The sequence below is a fragment of the Poecilia reticulata genome, chromosome 3 (genome assembly GCF_904066995.2).
Source record: "Poecilia reticulata chromosome 3, P_reticulata-male-v2, whole genome shotgun sequence".
Taxonomy (NCBI): domain Eukaryota; kingdom Metazoa; phylum Chordata; class Actinopteri; order Cyprinodontiformes; family Poeciliidae; genus Poecilia; species Poecilia reticulata.
Window position 1 is genome coordinate 2,911,896 of NC_088832.1, and position 17,979 is coordinate 2,929,874.

A 17,979-nucleotide genomic window follows, 5' to 3' on the forward strand; every position below is an offset into this window, starting at 1 on the left:
CACTGAGGAGAGAGGGGAGAAGACTGGTGAAGCACGGACAAAGGAGGGGTATCTTAGAAATGTTCAGCTTAACTGACCTGTAGAGCAGTGGACGGGTGGAGCAGAGGAACAGAGGGTCTGATGACAGGGAGATGCAGGAAACCAGAGGAACAGGCTTCTGTGGAGGCAAGGAAGATCTCCACGGGGAGATCCGAGATGCAGCACCCAGAGACTTTGTCGAAAAACAGGCAGAGGTCATACACAGGAGGACAGAGAGCAGACTTAGCTTAGAGGGGCAGGCAGTAATCGGTGGTCGTGAGGCAGAGCTTGGGTCAGGGTCCAGAAATCCAGAATAGAATGGATCCGTGAAGGGCTTGGCAGGAGGGGTAAATCCGTGGTCAGAAGGAGGGGTCGAAGAAACACAGAAGGCTTGGCAGGAAACGCTGGATCTCTACTGGCTCGTGGCTGTCGATAATCTGGCAGGGAAGCAGAGGCTGAGGGGTGTTTAAGTAGGGCAAGGCCCAGGTGGAACAGGTAAGCAATCAGGCGTGGCAGGTGAACTGAATGAGTGCTTAACACAGCATGGACAGGACATGAATCATAACACATCCACATATGTAAAGTTGTCCCCCAGTACTTTATATAGTAGTCTGCCCCAGTCATTGTTTCACTCATGGTGTCGGTGTTGCGATATTGTGCCCAACTGCTTTCTGGGTAACACAGACCAACCGACACGCTGCCGCCACAGTCTCTGTCTCTCTTCCCCCCTCCCGGCTTTAAATGTATAGTGACTGGACCCTTGGTAACCCTAGTCAAAGCTACCCGGATGAATGTCTAAAGCCACTTTGTTGACATAAAGAATGTCAACAAAACAGTCCGACTCCGGTCGGCGAGGAGAGCCTTCTGCGACTGGACTGGGCGTGGCCGGACGATGGTCACCCTTCTCAGTTTGAGCACAGCATGTTGATGGAGAACGTGGTGCTAAATGACCTGCAGACGACCTGATTATCAGGTCGGTAGGTAGATAGGTCAGTCAAACTTTATTAACAAACCAGTGTTCTGACGACTATCCCAGCATGCACCGCACACTTCTTCTTCTACGGGCGAAAATAAAGTCGGCGGCTGCTTACTGTAGTTGCTAGACCTGTTGTGGCTCAATATTGGTCCATATATAAGGCACACTGTCGGCTTTTGAGGAAATCGAAGGTTTTTAGGTGCCTTATAGTGCGGAAAATACATTACAAATTAGTTACAGCAATATTTATTTCTCCTTTGGGAATTTCGATTTTAATCTCTTCTTAATCAGTCCTTGAAAAAGACATGTAGCCAGTGCATTGTATTGTACTTGAGACAAAAATAACAATTGTTGTTGAATTACTTTCTTTCTTTGGTTGGATTATCTCTTCCCCCCCCCATCCCCCCATCTTTTTAGGAGCGGACAGAGGACAAGAAAAAAGTGTTTCAGATGGCTGCAGGTACTTTTGGAGTTTTGTGGGGTTTGTTCTGATAAAACTAGTGTTGTGATTGTGTTTATGCTGCTACTGTCACAGCAAGGCTGCAAACCCCAGAGGCCTCAGCTGACAAAAACCCAGATCAGCAGGAAAGTGACATCCCAAGCCATGAAGCTTCCATACATACCTCATCTTCCCAGCAAAATGGCAGCGTTACAAACGTTCAGTCTCCTATTAATCATAGTGACAGTATCCGTACCATCACCCAATCAGCTTCAGGAGCTGACCTGAATGAAGGACATGTGTCTGAATCTGTCAGAAGACCAGCTGTGATCGTACTACCCAAACACCAAGTGGAACCCTTACCAAACAGGTATTAAACACGTCATGATAGTTTTGCTAGAATTTTCAACGAATTAGAACAAAGTCTACAACTGTACAGCGTCTTGTAAAGGTATACCTCTTTATTATTTTACATCTTACAGTAAAAACACATGGATTTTATGTTAATGATCCACACAAAGTAGTACATAAATGGAAGCAAAATTCATTTTTTTAAGTTTTATGGATTAAAATTTTGAAAATTGTGACATGCAGTTATAATCTTAAAGTTCAAGAGGTGTAGATACTTTTGCAAATAATTCAGAAATTAATTTTATTTGCTTTTGAAGAAGTGCTACAAAGAATGAGAATTACTTGTTTCCAAAATTTTTGAATGTTTTTATTTAGAGAAAAGGAGATTTATATCAGTTCAATTCACTTCAAAGTTACTGGCACCGCGTTAAAAATTTGTCAACTACCCTAAAATAAATTCAGTTTTTATTGCAATACCATAAACTCACATAGAAAAAAGTAAAAATGTCCAAGCTTTATTGTTAGGGTTAGGGAAATAATTATTTTACACAAATCGATAAAGCCACACCCAAACTGGCTTATTCCACAGCCAGAGACCAGCTTGGTACATTCTCTTTATATAATTAAGCAGAATGCAAGACTCCCCATGAGCTATTTTTTAAATTCCTTTAAGGTTTACAGTACAATAAAAACACCATCAAAATATTCATCTCAGGATTCTGCAGACAGATGGCCTGGAATTATTATCACTAGATTGTTTTAAAGGGATCTGGGATTAGTTGAACACGTTGGACTAAATATGCAGTTATTTTCCTATTAACTAAAAAATTGCTGTTTGTGATATACCAAAACTCATAATTACTTTAAAAATGTATATATTTAGTTATGTTTTTCACCCATGGAGGTCGCCATTTTTTTCACCGATGGGTTGATGACATCATCAGGTCCATTCTGTCCTGGAGTCTACAGAGTAAACATAGGAAGGCTAACTTTACCCCAGTAGTTATCATATTTGACTGGTGTAATTTTAGATAATGCCACACTGTGTCACTGTTTGGGGTGTTATTGAATCTGTGAAACATGATTTGTAAACCGTAAAAGGAAAATTTGTGCGTAACTCCGGGTACTTGTAAATATGTGGTCAAATGCATACACAAATATGAGGAAATTACCAATACAAAATAAAAGTGTACACAAATACAATTTCTACAAATATAAAATTTCTACACATCTCATCTGTACCGCTCAAAAATGCACAGTATGTCTATAAACAGTTTTGGAGTATTATAAATAAGTACTGAAATATTCTGTTTTCCAACTAAATAACATCTTTGCCACTTCGGCACAAGCACAGTGACAAATATTCAGGGGATGAAAACACTGGACGCCGAGCAAAAATCACATGACCCAGTTTACCACCAGGATTTAAAGACACCACTTGCGCACAAATCAGAGGCTGAAATGAATCAAAAATCCTCATGCATTCATAACCGGATCTGTGCGTAAATGCAGTTTTCTCTATGTGTATCAGGCGACTCGTGCGTACTTTCTCAATATTTGTAGGCGTAGAAGGTTTGAATTCGTAATTATGTTTTGTGAAGTTGAAGTTAAAAAATTTGTGTGTAGAAATTTTATATTTGTAGAAATTGTATTTGTGTATACTTTTATTTTGTATTCGTATTGTATTGTATTTGTGAATGCATTTGACCACATATTTACAAGTACCCGGAGTTACGCACAAATTTTCCTTTTACGGTTTACAAATCATGTTTCACAGATTCAACTATCCAAAGTTACACATGAAGAAGCTTACACAGACTACAAATACAGCATCATACACGCCAATATTTGGAGACTATTTTCACTCCATATGATAACGTTACTCATCACTATTTTTCCTGGAGGGAGTCAGGCAGTTGAACTTTTTGATGTCATTTGCCCATAATGCAATGCAGAGTGAACGTCTGTCATGTGACAATATTTTATTAAAATTTATAAAAAACTAAATAACCTACAGTATTATTACTGTAATTTTTTTACATGTAAAATAAATATTTCCCAAATAATGTCTATTGCTCCAATTAATTGTGGATCCCTTTAAACCAGAGGTCTCATTCTCGTGGTCCCCACCATAATATGAAAGTATAAAATTAAGGTGAGCGGACCTCTGAAGGAAGTCCCGCCCGCCGTTCCTCGTCATGGCTGACATTCGGTGCTAAGCTACACTGACTTCATGCACACTGCTCTTGTAACAATAGTGTGGCAGATGATGGAACAGTCTGGTACCAGTTGCCCTTCCCTGCAGTCACCATTCCGGTACTTTCTAGCATTAACAAATGCCACGATCAAACGCAGAGAAAGGCGACGGCTACCAGGCTGTTTGTCATCCGCCTCGCTGTTGTGGCAAGTAGAAGCGGTAATGATGTCACGCGTCGAGACGTTCTCCATACGTTGCCAGCTGGCTAAGGACTTCTGTGAAACGTAGAACAAGAGTGACGCCAAGTAGAATAAACTAAATTTTGTCACACCCTCATCATGTCTTTGTCAAAGCCAAAGCCTGCAGTTCTATTGAGGACCATCCTTACACATGAATTTCTGTCAAGTAATGTATATATTTTCTTTTTTATATCCCCTAAACATGCTTTTTTGTTAAGAAAAATTGATATTTGCTTTGTATTTCTGCTTGCTGTATTTTCCCTTTGCTGTTTTTCTGCTGCATCGTTATGTAAATGAGGAGCTGCCTTCTATGTCTACTATTGGAACCAACGTCACTGCGTCAGACCTTGTGGGGCGTTTAGCTCCAGTCGCTCGGTGCCATCTTTGCAGGCCACAGTCCAAAACAAACTTCATCCCGGTGGTTTTGTTGTGTTACCGACTGCCCAGGTAAAACTGTGCTTTTGTAATCTTCTCAATATCTCAAAAATAAAATATAAAAAAAAACTTAAAAAAAAAAAGATGCAGCAAAAAAAACAGCAAACGAAATACAGCGAGCAGAAAAGGGAGAAGCAAAAAAAGACAAAGCACAATAGCACAATATTTTTCTTGACATGGAAATAAAGAAAATATATACGTTACTTGACGGAAACTCATGTGTAAGGAAAAGGAAAAACTAAATATATATTTATGCTTTTATTTCTTATGTCGGTTTTGATCCTCCATCCACTTTATGTATTGGAGAAATAATTAAATGTTGATGACATTTTGAGGATATTTTTTTTATGTTTTTTGTGGAATCCTTTATGCGGCCCGGCCTCACCCAGACTCTGCCTCCAGTGGCTCCTGGGTAAATTGAGTTTGAAACCCCTGACTTAAACATTCTGGCTCCAGTGTATATAAGCTTGCCCTCCCCCACCAGGCTAATTGTTGTTTATTTTAAACAAGTTATTTTAAGACCCATCTATAATATTTTTACTCATCAGTTTTCAACCCAGATGAGATTTGATTTTACTAAACTTTTATTGGTATTGATTTAATGTATCTTACGTTTTTTTGTGTTGAGCTTTTAATTCAGGTATATTGTTGTGTGCTTAGCTTTGTTATGTTATCTCTCATGTACAGCACTTTGTTTCAGCTCTTTATAAATAAAGTTGATTATTTTACACAACCGTAACAAAGATAGCAAAGATGGGTTAAGGTCAGTTTATAGTGGACTCACTGAACTTGGGATGGATCATGTTCCACCTTTCACTTCAAATATTCTATTTGGAAGGTGTTTTTGCACAACAGGTTTGCCTGTAGCGCAGTTTTTGCAATCTCTTTATGCCAACAGTCTTTCTGGAGAATACTGCACCATTGCTCGTCACAAACCTGGTGTGAATGGGTGCATTCACACCAGCCCTGTTTAGTCCACTTTAATCAGACTCTAATTCGTTTGTCTAGAAAGTCAGATTTCTAATGAGGACTAAAAAAAGAGAACTCTAAAGTGCCTACAAACCTAGGTCTCTGTCCGGCTGAAGAGAACTCTGGTCAGAAGGCTGTGAGAATGCAAATGGATCAGAGGTCAGTTGCCATGGCAATGCGTCTGCGTGCCATCACAGAGAGCGAGGAAACGCAGAATCTAAATTTAAAGCTGTTTATCAGCTTGTGGCGTACTGCAGCTGCTATCATTTTTAAGCCTTTATCAGGTGTGAAAACACCCTAAAGACTGACTATGTATATGCTGACAGCAGTTACGCTTTCAGAAGTTTGGATTGAGTGCATAGTGATGAGAGTGCATATATCTTTGTGAACAAAGATATATCTCACACAGATTCTGGCATGCAGTTGGCTCACTGTCTGCTCTTGCAACTTGGGAAAGTGTAAATAAATAGAACATGATTACTGTACAAGCTGATTAATGTTGTTTCTCCCCCTTTCCCTCATAGTAGACCTCGACATTTCATTGGTGGCCAAAGTGGTTCCTGCAGATCCAAGTCTTGCCACCACATGGCATATAATCCACCATCTGGCCTTTCTAATGCAATCCACACTGACCCCTTGTACAGGAAAACCATTCGTTCTCTACACCCTGTTGAGGCTGCTGGAATCATTGCTGCCCAAAATTATGGGGGGCGCCGTGGTCCCACTACCCGCTATGTGATTGTCAATGAGCACAGGCCCCGTAGGAAGCTACTGTGCTCAGCCACACGAATCCCAAGGCACTATCTCATGGAGGAGCCCACAGAGATCCTAGAGCTATACCCGCGCAACATAAAACACTACACACCTCGCACCAATCCCCAACATCCCCCTCGCTCCCACACATCACAGCAGCTCAGGAAAGAGGAGGAAGAAACTGGAAAAGACAGGAAAAGGACTTCTTTAGGCAAAAGCCTTCGACCTTGTTCATTGCCTGACCACCACCAACAAGCGCACTTCTACATTGGTGAAAGGTTAGATAGTTTTAGAGAAAGTCAAAGAGCAAGGAATGAGATTCAAAAAGATGATGAAGAGGAAGCTGGTAAAGAAGGAGTTGACTGGGGAGATTTCAACTTACCGTCTCCGTCTCAGGCCAGTATAAAAGAAAAAGTATGTTTTCACACACAAAGGCATCCTGTCCATTCTCCAAGGAGACAGCATCAGTCCCCCACCAGAAGCAGACATATGGGGTCTCAATTAAAGCCCAAGTTAAGGGGTCAGCTTGAAACTCATCTAACTGAATCTGACTCGGCCTCCATAGCCTCCAGCAGTGACCAACAAAACAGCAGTACTGATCAATATATTCAGGTCATCCACAGCAAAGAGCGCCATCTAGGATCTGATGTCAGGCAAGAAAAGGTGTCCAAAAAGAAAACCAAGGCAAACTTTGATATAAACTACACAGAATCAAATGACTTGATCTGTTCCAATGTGTAACCCTTTTTTTCCACATTTGTGTTTGTTAATTAGTATGTATATCCTTCATGTTAATCTGCAACTACAAATGGTAAAAAAATATATAATTCTCCATCGTTTGGTATAAACATGTATGCACATAAAAGGTATGTAACATACAATTACATGGGTTATTACAACAATGTGAAGTAACAGCTTTTTTTTAGCTTGCTCTAAAAATATTAAGTTTTGTTAAATATTACAACTGCTTTTTATTGAGAAAATAAATAAAATCAGTGTCTTCTTTGGTGAGTGTATTTCAGATTTTTGATTTCTTTACTGCAATTTTTTCAAAGCTTTCAGGGATTTTTAGTTTTTTATGTATCAATTTAAAGTGGCTAAAATATTTGCTCCATTTTAGTGGGGGAAGATTTCTAAAACGCATTACCATGTTTTAAGCAAACTAAGGCAGTTGCAGATGAAAGTGGTCTATTACTTCTGAAATAGAAATGTACTTCCTAATAGTTACCGTCTTCTGGTTGGCAACAAATTATTTAACTCACTCAGGTTATTCCTGCAGTATAATAGTTTGGTCTGGTTAAAGGGAGGATGGAGAACAAAAAGAATTCTAGTTTTAAGGTATGATTTTCATTATTTTTATGTGGTCAGAGCATATAATACCCTGAAAAGAAAATGTTCTACTTTCTTCCATTTAAAAGTTAGTTTAAATGACTTTATTAACATGTACATTTGTTATGAGTGTGAAAATAAGGTTATAAGTTTAGGCTACATGTAATTGTTGGTAATTTTATTACCCATAAAGTAATAAATTGCAAGAAGCTTACTCATTTTACCTGAACATGACTGTCTCCTGCGACCTGTCCAGGGTGACCCGTCCTCTTGTCCGTTGACTGTTGGACAGCAGCACCCCTCCCAATTCCACCTGGAATAAGCGCGTTGGAATGGATGGAGATATAATCATCTCTCAGCCTGAGATATAACATGACTGCAGTGATGGTAGAACTAGAGTTCTTCTAGAATTAAAAAAATTGTCATGATTGTTAGGAAACATAAGATGGGGGAGGGAAACCTAGACATGAATATATATTTATATCTATGGCAGGAACAGCTGGTGAAGGACAAACCCATCTGAATTCACAGCCTTTAACATATATTGGTGATATATATTGCATATATATCAATGTTTTGGCCTTTGTGCTTTTAGGCTTCCAAAGCACTCACCCTATGCTGACCAGGTCCTTCGAAAGATGCAGCCCCTGAATTTGGATCTGAAAAAAAACAAAAAAAAACTGAAATAAAAGAATCAGTGTGGGGGCACTGTGGTGGTGTGGGGCAAAGCACAACCCACATATTGAGGCCTTGGTCCTCATGTCGGTGGTCGCAGGCTCGATTCCCGGCCTGGTGACACCCGCCGCCCCCCCTGTCAAACTGCCCTCAAATAAAGGCCACTAGAGCCAACAAAACCTTTAAAAAAGAATAAGTGTGAAAACTTGATTTTTTTTTTATGTATATGTTAAGAATTTTAATTAATTTTTCACTATCAATTTTTGTTTGACTTTCAGAACTTTAAGTACACATGTATTACATTTATAAGTTAATGTTAATTTTCAGAGCCAGTATTTATTTTCAGTTTCAATATCCTTATATCCTCACAGCCCTGTTCTAATTCATAATGCTAGAACTATGACACCTTTGTCATAGTTCTAGCATTATGAATTAGAACAGGGCTGTGAGAAAGACTTTCCTTTTAGGACCACAAAATTAGACTTATGTCAGAGTCTAATCACATGAAGCAAGGACCAAAAGTGCCACTTTCCAATAAAAATGTTTTTCAATAAACTTTTACATGTGATTGTAAAACTGACACAGAATGACAATGCATTCAATTATTTTACATTTGCTACAGTCTTCCATAAGACATACTGTACATTTTAACTTTTACTTAACAAGTAGGTTGCAAAATCCGATTGGTTGACATGAACGCAAACTCAAATGTGGACCAATCACCTTGGATGTAAGTTGTTTTAGTCCCATCCACTAACTTTTTTTTCTGATAAAATAGATTTATGCTCTTCCAAAACTCTGTAAAGTACAGTAAAAATACACCTTGTAACAACAGTTTAACACAAGTTTTAAATATGGGTTTCAACATTTAATTAATAAGATATTAAAGATGTAAACTGTTTAATAAACACATTTATTTCCAATGTTATTTATTTATTCATTATATAACCAGCTCTCTGTACTGAACCGGGGCACGGGAGAGACCAGGGCCGTGCAGAGACCACTAAACATTGGAGCGACTGTGGCTCTGTGGGTAGAGTAGTCGTCTTCCAATCAGAAGGTTGTAGGTTTGATTCCAGCTTCCTCCTGCCACATGTCGATGTGCCCCTGGGCAAGGCACCTAACCCCAAGTTGCCTACCGAGCTGCATATCGGTGTATAAATGTGTGAGCGTTTGAGAGTGCGAATGGGTGAATGTGACTAGTGTAATGTGCTCTGAGTGGTCAAAAATGATTGGATAAAGCAAAGCGCTATACAAGTTCAGTCCATTTACCATAAAGGGGCAGGTGCTCAAAAAAAAAGGGCACATTTAGCCGCATTCTAGGACAGAATATTAACATTAAAATTGTGACATATACAATCAAAGCTAAGGAGAATCTCTATATAGAGCATAACACTATGCATATGCAAGATATGTAAAAACAAAACTTTTTGTTTTTAAAAAAGGAATTATTACAATTCCAAAGGTTTTAATTAGAATTGTATTTTACTCAACTGAGGGTTTTTTTTATTGAATAATTGGGGGGAAAAATTAACTTCATACTCTGTGAACCAGACACTAAACTTACTTAAAGTCTGGATTGAGTTTTTTCCCCTTCATTAATGTCACTTTTATTACATTCATTATATCTATCATGGTAATTCAGGGTGAGTTATTTTTAATTCTAAATTAATATCCTTGTTGGACTTTTATTTAAGTGTTATTCTCCTTCAAGATACATTTACCTAACGCCAGAATAAATGAAATGTACATTATGCAGCAAAGGAAATTAGAAGATCTGACATATATTCATTATGGAGATGATCGGTTTTGGACCCAAACTGTGGGGCGTGCAATTGCAGGGGGGTCGCGGGAAGCTGTCTGGATGAAAAAAAAAAAACATGAACGCTGTATGCGCTGGGTTTTTACCTTAGAATGACCAAGTCTCTGTTATTCCTATGTCAATTTGATACAGTAGGGGCTTCCACACTCCCCATATCTGTATCCTATGTCACTTTTATCAGCAGTTAAAACTGTTTAATCCGTTGTTAACATGTAGTAACCTGTCTTTCCGAGCCGCCTTTAAACGCAACATGAGCGCTACGACGCTCGCGCTGGGATTAGACCTATGCAGGAGTGAAGGAGACCTGCTGCTGGGCAGAGCTACGCACACTGGATGAAAAGTGGGATTTTCATCAGCTATTGACACCTTGTTCTGCCGTGCGCATGGAGATTGAGGGCTTTTGGCAAGAGGTTTTTGTCAGAGTCGAACACTGCCAGAAATGGTCAAAAACGCTGTGTGTCCATGTTCCCCTATCAGCCCCCCCCCTCCTTGTGCCTAGCAGAGGTTTTCGTATTTAAATGAAGTTGCTGAGTGCAAATGCAAATCAACTGTTGAGCACCGCCTTTTGACTCATTCCTGTTGTAGCTAAACCTTTTTACCTTCTGTTCACCTGTTTACTAGTTCCAGGACCTGGACTAAACCCCTCAGTGTTATTAATTGAGAAATAATGAGATTTAAGTATAAAACAGGCATTAATGCTGAAAATGTTCTAATGTTACAAAGTCACACAAATGGAACAAATTTAATGTGACATTCACCATCCAGCACTGAACACACTTAGCTCAACTTAGGGATGTAACAGAAGAGGATGTAGTTTCCTGTAAATGCACAGTAGCTGTACCGTATTTAATCCTGAAGAGGATGTATCACATCCCTAACCCTAACCCTGTGTTATGTAAAGTTCTGATTATGCATTTTAGAACTGCACCAATTGTAGCACTTCTAAGAAGCTTACACTGGGTTAGGTATTAATGTTTTATGGTAAAACTAAGACTGTACTTTAAAAAGTAACATTACAGTTTTCTTGGCAGTAACCTTCAGAACAGAATTTTTAAAGGCACCACTATGCCTCAAACCACATATATTTCCAGTATATTTTAAACATTCAAAACGAATAACATAACCATTCCTCTGATAACTGGCAAAAAATAGGTCTTCAAAGTCAATATATAGTTTCACTAACACTGGAATAAAAATTGAAGACTTTCAGTTTACAGCGACATAAACTGGATTTAACTCATTGATTTCTACAATCTTATGAACATAAAAACACAGTTCTTAAAGAAATATCCATGCTTTGGTTATCACCAAGCAAATCAATGAAAAAGGACTTTCAAAATCTAAAATTCAACATGGCTGAAATAATGTGGAATTCTAGTATTAACATGGTTTTAAAATGTGAACTATTAATGGTTTTCAAGAGTCCAAGTGGCACTTACTTTATTAGATGCAGATGAACATGGAAAAAGAAAAGACAATACAATTTAGATCCTGAATAATATGGAAACAGAAATATTTCAAAGAAAAGAAAAGGACAACTAACCTGAATGAGTTGCCACTCAAAGTCCATCAGGTGTTTGATGAGGGTGGAAACCTGAACACTGACTGTCACGTTTTCTTTTGAATGTTCTTTCCAGTCTTTTTGGGTACCATCTTCCCATGACCGGCTTTTGTGCCCCTTTCTGGGTTAATCCCAATGAAGCCACTAAAAAACAAAATCAAAAATGGGAAAATTCCTGAGAATATAAATAGTGTGGCATTCTGAATACAGCTGGTACAATATATAAATAAAGATGTTTTTAATTACGTAAATAGAAAACATCACCACCTTTGTCAAATGTTAATCATAACTTGTTTTAAAACAAGTCATTGTAAAAGAAAATTATAGTAATGGTTTTACCGTTGAATGAACCAAAGTCTTGGCTGCCTCATGTTGATATTGGAGGCTGAAGATGTAGAAGATGGACAACGCTGTCCTGTCTGGAATGTCGGCTGGACCCTCTCAAAGACAATATGGCCTTCAATGCTGACCATGCAGAAAACTGCTTGCCACAGGGACTGTAATAAACCAAGACCTTAATTGGAAGAACATAAAACAAATCCTCTTATTGATACAGTATGCATTTAAATGATCATTATAATCAATCAAATTTTATTTGTATAGCACATTTCAGCAGCAAGGCATTTCAAAGTGCTTTACATAATTAAAATAAAAACAGAAATAAACAGTGAGAAAGAGAGAGATTAAAAAAATAAAAATAAAAAAACAAAAAACATTACATCATTAAAACGTCGAAAAGAAAGAAAAAGAAATGAAAAACATGGAAGACATCAAAACCAGCACTCTAACCCTAATTTAGCCATAAGCAACTCTAAACAGGTGGGTTTTAAGTTGAGATTTAAAGGCACTCAGTGTTTCAGCTGTTTTACAGTTTTCTGGAAGTTTGTTCCAAATCTGTGGTGCATAGAAACTGAATGCTGCTTCTCCTCGTTTGGTTCTGGGGATGCAGAGCAGAACCAGAAGATCTGAGGGGTCCAGACGGTTGGTACAGTAATAACAGATCTTTAAGGTATTGTGGTGCTAAACCGTTCAGTGATTCATAAACTAACATCAGTATTTTAAAGTCTATTCTCTGAGCTACAGGGAGCCAGAGGAGGGACTTTAAAACTGGTGTTATGTCTCTATCTTCCTGGTTTTAGTCAGAACATCAGCAGCAGCTTCTGGATCAGCTGCAGCTGTTTGATTGATTTATTAGTCAAACCTGTGAAGACGCTGTTGCAGTAATCAATGCGGCTAAAGATAAACGCATGGATGAGTTTCTCTAGATCGTGCTGAGACATCAGTCCTCTAATCCTGGAGATGTTCTTCAGGTGATAGAAGGCCGACTTTGTGACTGTCTTAATGTGGCTCTGAAGGTTCAGGTCAGAGGTCATCACTACTCCCAGGTTTCGGACTGATCACTGGTTTTTAGTTGTAATAACTGAAGCTGTGCGTTGGTTCGGGTTCGCTCCTCTTTAGGTCCAAAGATAATAACTTCAGTTTTGTTTCTGTTCTTGAAATCTCTGTTCTTTATGTAAGATTCAAACCAGTTCAGCACTGGACCGGAGAGTCCGACCCAACTCTCCAGTCGATTCAGTAAAATGTCGTGGTCAACAGTGTCGAAAGCTGCACTGAGGTCCAACAGAACCAGCACTGTGGTTCTCCCACAGTCTGTATTTATATGGATGTCATTGAACACTTTGGCTAGGCCAGTCTCTGTGCTGTGGTGAGCACGAAAACCAGACTGGAAGGAGTCAAAGCAGTTTGTTATTGTTAGGAAGTTATTTAATTGTTCAAAAACAGCTTTTTCAATAATTTTGCTGATGAATGGGAGGTTGGAGATCAGCCTGTAATTCTGCAGTAGTGATTTGTCCAGATTGTTCTTTTTTATCAGTGGTTTGATAACTGCTGTTTTCAAAGCCTGGGGGAAAAAAACACCTGAAGAGAGCGATGAGTTACTATTTGGATCAGATCATTAGCAACAACAGGCAGGACTTTCTTAAAGAAATGTGTGGGTAGGACATCCAGACAGCAGGAACTGGAGCTTAATTGACTAATAATTTCTTCTAGGGTTTTATAATTTAGTAGTAGAAATTGGGTCATTTTTCCTGCATTTGTTTTGTTTGGGCCCAGCATTGGTACTGTCTTTGGAGTGGATGTGCAGATTAATCCTCTGATCTTTTGAATTTTTTCTGAAAAGAAACTTGAAAACTTGTTGCAGGCGCCATTAGATTGAAGTTCAGGTGGTAACGTCATAGGAGGGTTTGTGAGCCTGTCAACAGTAGCAAATAAAGCTCGAGCGTTGATGATGGTTTTGTTTATGACATCTACAAAGAAAGCCTCTCTGGCATGTTTTAGTGTTGAGTGATAGTTACGTAGTCTTTCCTTGTAGATGTCACAATAAATGTGCAGTTGACCTTTACGCCATTTCCGTTCGGCCCTACGGCAGAGTTGTCATGCAGATTGAACTACTTGTGCATTTCTCCATGGAGTTTTCTTCCTACCAGTCACAACCTTCACTTTAGTGGGGGCAATGTAATCAATGATATCTGAAAGTTTGCACTGAAAATCATCCACCAACTTATCTACGTCACTATAAGTTAAGAGTGAGGAAGAAGAGTAGATTTGATTAAATGTTTCTGCTGTGTTTTCTGTGAAAGGTGGGTTAACGGATAAAGAACTGTCAAAGATAACAGCAAAATGATCCGACAGGCGACATCAGTTACAGAGACACTGGAAATATTCACACCCTTTACTGATAACCAGGTCCAGTGTGTGTCCCTGAGTGTGTGTTGCTTGTTTGACATGTTGTGTTAAACCAAAACTCTCTAATATATTACAGAGCTTTTTAGCCCCTCGGTCTTCAGGTTGTCAACATGAATGTTGAAATCACCGACAATTATCAAACAATCGTAATCAATACATATGAGAGATAGAAGCTCATTCAAGTCCGCAAAGAAATTTTCCACATATGTTGGTGTTTTGTATAGAGTTAGTGTCAAAGTTTGTTTGTGGCCTTTTACCTCGATTCCAAGATATTCAAAAGACATAAAATTACCCAAAGAGATTTTACTACAGTTTATGGTATTCTTAAATATTGAAGCCACGCCTCCTCCTTTTTTGTGTTTTCTATTTTCACTTAAAAAATTGTACTTAGGAGGCATTGATTCAATTAGAAACATGGCTGAATGATATTAATGAAGCAATCGTACTGTCAGAAATAAAACATCAATATTATGCTCAGTGATGAAATAATTAATTAATAGAGCTTTAGAACAGAGAGATCTGGTATTAAAAGAGCCAGTTTAAGTGACTCGGAGGCTGAAAGCTCTTCAGTCTGAGGTTCCTTTAGATCAGGGGTGTCAAACTCCAGTCCTGAAGGGCCGCTGTCCTGCAGTTTTTAGATGTGCCACAGGTACAAAACACCTGAATCAAATGGCTTAATTACCTCCTCAGTTCTCCAGAGCCTTGCTAATGACCTAATTATTCTATTCAGGTGTGGTGCAGCAGAGGCACTTCTAAAAGTTGCAGGACACCGGCCCTCGAGGACTGGAGTTTGACACCCCTGCTTTAGACAGTGGATCAGTCTGAGGTTTGAATTAAGACCACTGTTTTTTGAATTTCTGTTTTTTGTAACTGTTCTTGTAGTGATCCGGACAGGTATTGTCCTGCTATGCAATGTTGGGGGGCCAGACACATTCTGGAGGAAGACGGGTGTAAGGATAATATCTGGACCCCGGTCTCAGACCTCAGAAATGCGGAGTGCTGGATCTTCAGGGAGGTCAGAGGCAGGTGGCTTAGATGAAGTGAGAGTCGTGCCGAGGCGAACCTGTTGATCCATACTATCCAGCTGGGAGGAGAAAGAGTCCGTCCGTCTTTCTCTCTGACCTGAATTCTCCACCAGCATTTTCAGGCGGCTCAGGTGCAGCCCGACTCTCTTTAGTGATTCACTTCCTGAGAAACTCTGATCTTGTGAGTGAGTGTAGGAGCAGAGAGGGATGGGGGAAGGAGGAGGGGAACCAGTCATTCTGTTCACAGCCGATGTTTTATCAGTTTGTATTTGAATAGTTTGTTCTTGATATGCGGAGGGCTCCATCCTAGTCAGACATCCTTGAGCCTGTTCTTCTGAAGCGATGGTCACATTGTTGTTCTTGTTGATAAAATGAAAAATGTTTGCAGTGAGCAGCCTTATTCCGTGTTTGTTAAGATTGTGTCCTCCTCTTCCAAAGAGGTGAAAGCGCTGCCAGTAGATCCAGAGGTTATCGATGAAGGTCACTGAGCTGGCAGAGCAGGTTTTAATCAGCCATTTGTTTATCATAAGCAGCCTGGAATGTTTTTCGTCTCCCCATTGAGGCGATGGAATTGGACCACTGAGAAATAACTTCCGTTTTTCATTTTCCCATAGTGTCCAGAAGAATATTAAAGTCCTTTTTCAGAATCTCGGATTTTTGCTTTGCCAGATCGTTGGCTCCAACATGCACAACTAAAGTCTCCATGTTTGGCTGATCAGTGGTTAGAGAGAGCACTTTGCAAGTCAAATCAGATACAGTGTCACCAAGAAAAGAAACCACTCTCGTTTTCTTGGGATTGAAAACATGACTGATTCCATTTACTGCCTCATCTCCAACAATAAGCATTCTTGGCATACCTTTCGTTTTCCTGGTGGTCCCTTTGTCCTTCGGAGCTTTGTGCAGTGGATGCGTTGGTTTAGCCTCATTGCTGATGTTTGAAGGTGGGTTTTCACTCAGAGGCTTTTGCTGAAGTGCAGAAAATCTGTTTTTCAGTGGGATTCCCACGGAGTCAGGATGTTTTGAGGCTTGGGCTGGTCACATTTTCCTTGGGAGTGGGCTCGGTGTAGTCGTTTTGGTTCCAGCTGCTTGTTTGCTATTCTTTGGCGGAGCAGGTGTTGAGGTTGAAGGTGTGTTTCGGCTCAGAGCCGGCCACGCTGATTCATCCAGGTGAATTTTTCTCCCCGTTAGTCGTCTCATGGGATCTGCAGTGTGAGACTTTTGTTTTGGCTTGGCGCCCTGAGCGATCCAGGGTGAGCTGCTTGGTGCGGGGTGTACGACCTCTCCGCTGATTTGAGGAAGAGTTGTTTCATATCCACAGGTAGCGTTGATCTCAAAGTTCACCTCCAGCCGTTGAATCTTTGTTTCTAAAAACTGAAGTCGTTGTAGAATACTGCTAATGTCCTTGGGGTCAGACGGGGGCATTTTGCCCTAGTTCAACTTGGAGGTGAAGAAAAGTGAGGTAAAAGTAAAAGTGAGAAAATCTCCCGGTTTTTAGGTTTGTAGTAATCCAGTTATGACGTCGATAATGTGAATAAAACCATAAAAATTGTGACTTTAAAAATAATTCACAAGCAAAGTTATCAGTAAGGACGGGAGAGAGCAGGATAAGCTGTTCCTCCTTCAGCTGCCAGACGCAATCTCTGATAAAGAGTGTCCATCTGCCAGGTAAAGTAAAAGCAAGGATCTTAAACTCCTCAATTGTTGTGCAAGTCACATCAATGTTGAAAACTGTAGGCTGTATTAATTTACAGAAATTTGCACAGAAGGTGAAGAGTGCTTTGAAAGTTCATTAAAAGCTACCTTGGATGATCTTGTGATCACTGATGGTGAAGTGTCTTTGGTGCTGTTCTTGTTTTCACCAACATGCAGGAGGAAGGGCTGTCCTGGTTGCACGGCAATGAGGAAGGCTTCAACACTGGCTTGCATCTTTGACATAATGATAAGACGACGAATAATAAAAATTATTAAATATATTTAGCAGCACAGCTACATTCAGATAGCAAATAAAGCCAATGAGAAAGTGATTCTACAAATAAGTAGGATCATTAGAATAACCACATACCTGCACATTTCTGAAAACATGGTCCACAGTTTGACATGAGCTGTTTTGGATTCTTCTTGTGGCCTTTGGATGAAGGACGAAGCACATGAACCAACAGAAGAATGCCTGGTTTTCTCAGCCTGGAGGAACAACAGGATAAATAGCAGAAACATTAGGATAATAAAGAAACATTTTAAAGAGAAGTGAGCAAAACTAACCAGACCCACCAAAATACTTTATCCACCCGGTTTACCCTGGAGAGCATTTTTCACCACCTACAACATAAAGCATAAAAATGTCAGAAATAATTACCATGAACACAACTCAGACATTAGACATTATAGAAATTAGTCAGCTTATAGAAACATTCTGGACAGCATTTCTTCTGCCAACCTGTCAGAAGA

The 17,979-nt window shown here is 39.5% G+C and overlaps 1 protein-coding gene and 1 long non-coding RNA gene across 9 annotated transcripts in view; one reads left to right on the plus strand and one right to left on the minus strand.

Annotated features, from left to right (window-relative positions):
- Window positions 1–7,393, plus strand: part of tmc3 (transmembrane channel like 3) — a 115,957-nt gene extending 108,564 nt beyond the window's left edge. For 6 of the 7 annotated variants that reach the window (XM_017304092.2, XM_008405081.3, XM_081604920.1 and 3 more), the window contains 3 exons: window positions 1,412–1,454; window positions 1,530–1,803; window positions 6,149–7,393. In XM_017304092.2, coding sequence (XP_017159581.1) covers window positions 1,412–1,454; window positions 1,530–1,803; window positions 6,149–7,118 — 1,287 coding nt within the window. In that variant the 3' untranslated portion in view covers window positions 7,119–7,393. The remainder of the gene's footprint in view (window positions 1–1,411; window positions 1,455–1,529; window positions 1,804–6,148) is intronic. The other variant, XM_008405082.3, reaches the window with a different exon arrangement.
- LOC108166197 (uncharacterized) overlaps window positions 1–17,979 on the minus strand; it is a 32,802-nt gene extending 14,823 nt beyond the window's left edge. For both annotated transcript variants that reach the window (XR_014086801.1, XR_014086800.1), the window contains exons 1-6: window positions 17,597–17,979; window positions 17,335–17,460; window positions 12,104–12,278; window positions 11,747–11,908; window positions 8,319–8,353; window positions 7,931–8,019 (exon numbers count right to left, since the gene is read on the minus strand). This is a non-coding gene — a long non-coding RNA (uncharacterized LOC108166197). The remainder of the gene's footprint in view (window positions 1–7,930; window positions 8,020–8,318; window positions 8,354–11,746; window positions 11,909–12,103; window positions 12,279–17,334; window positions 17,461–17,596) is intronic.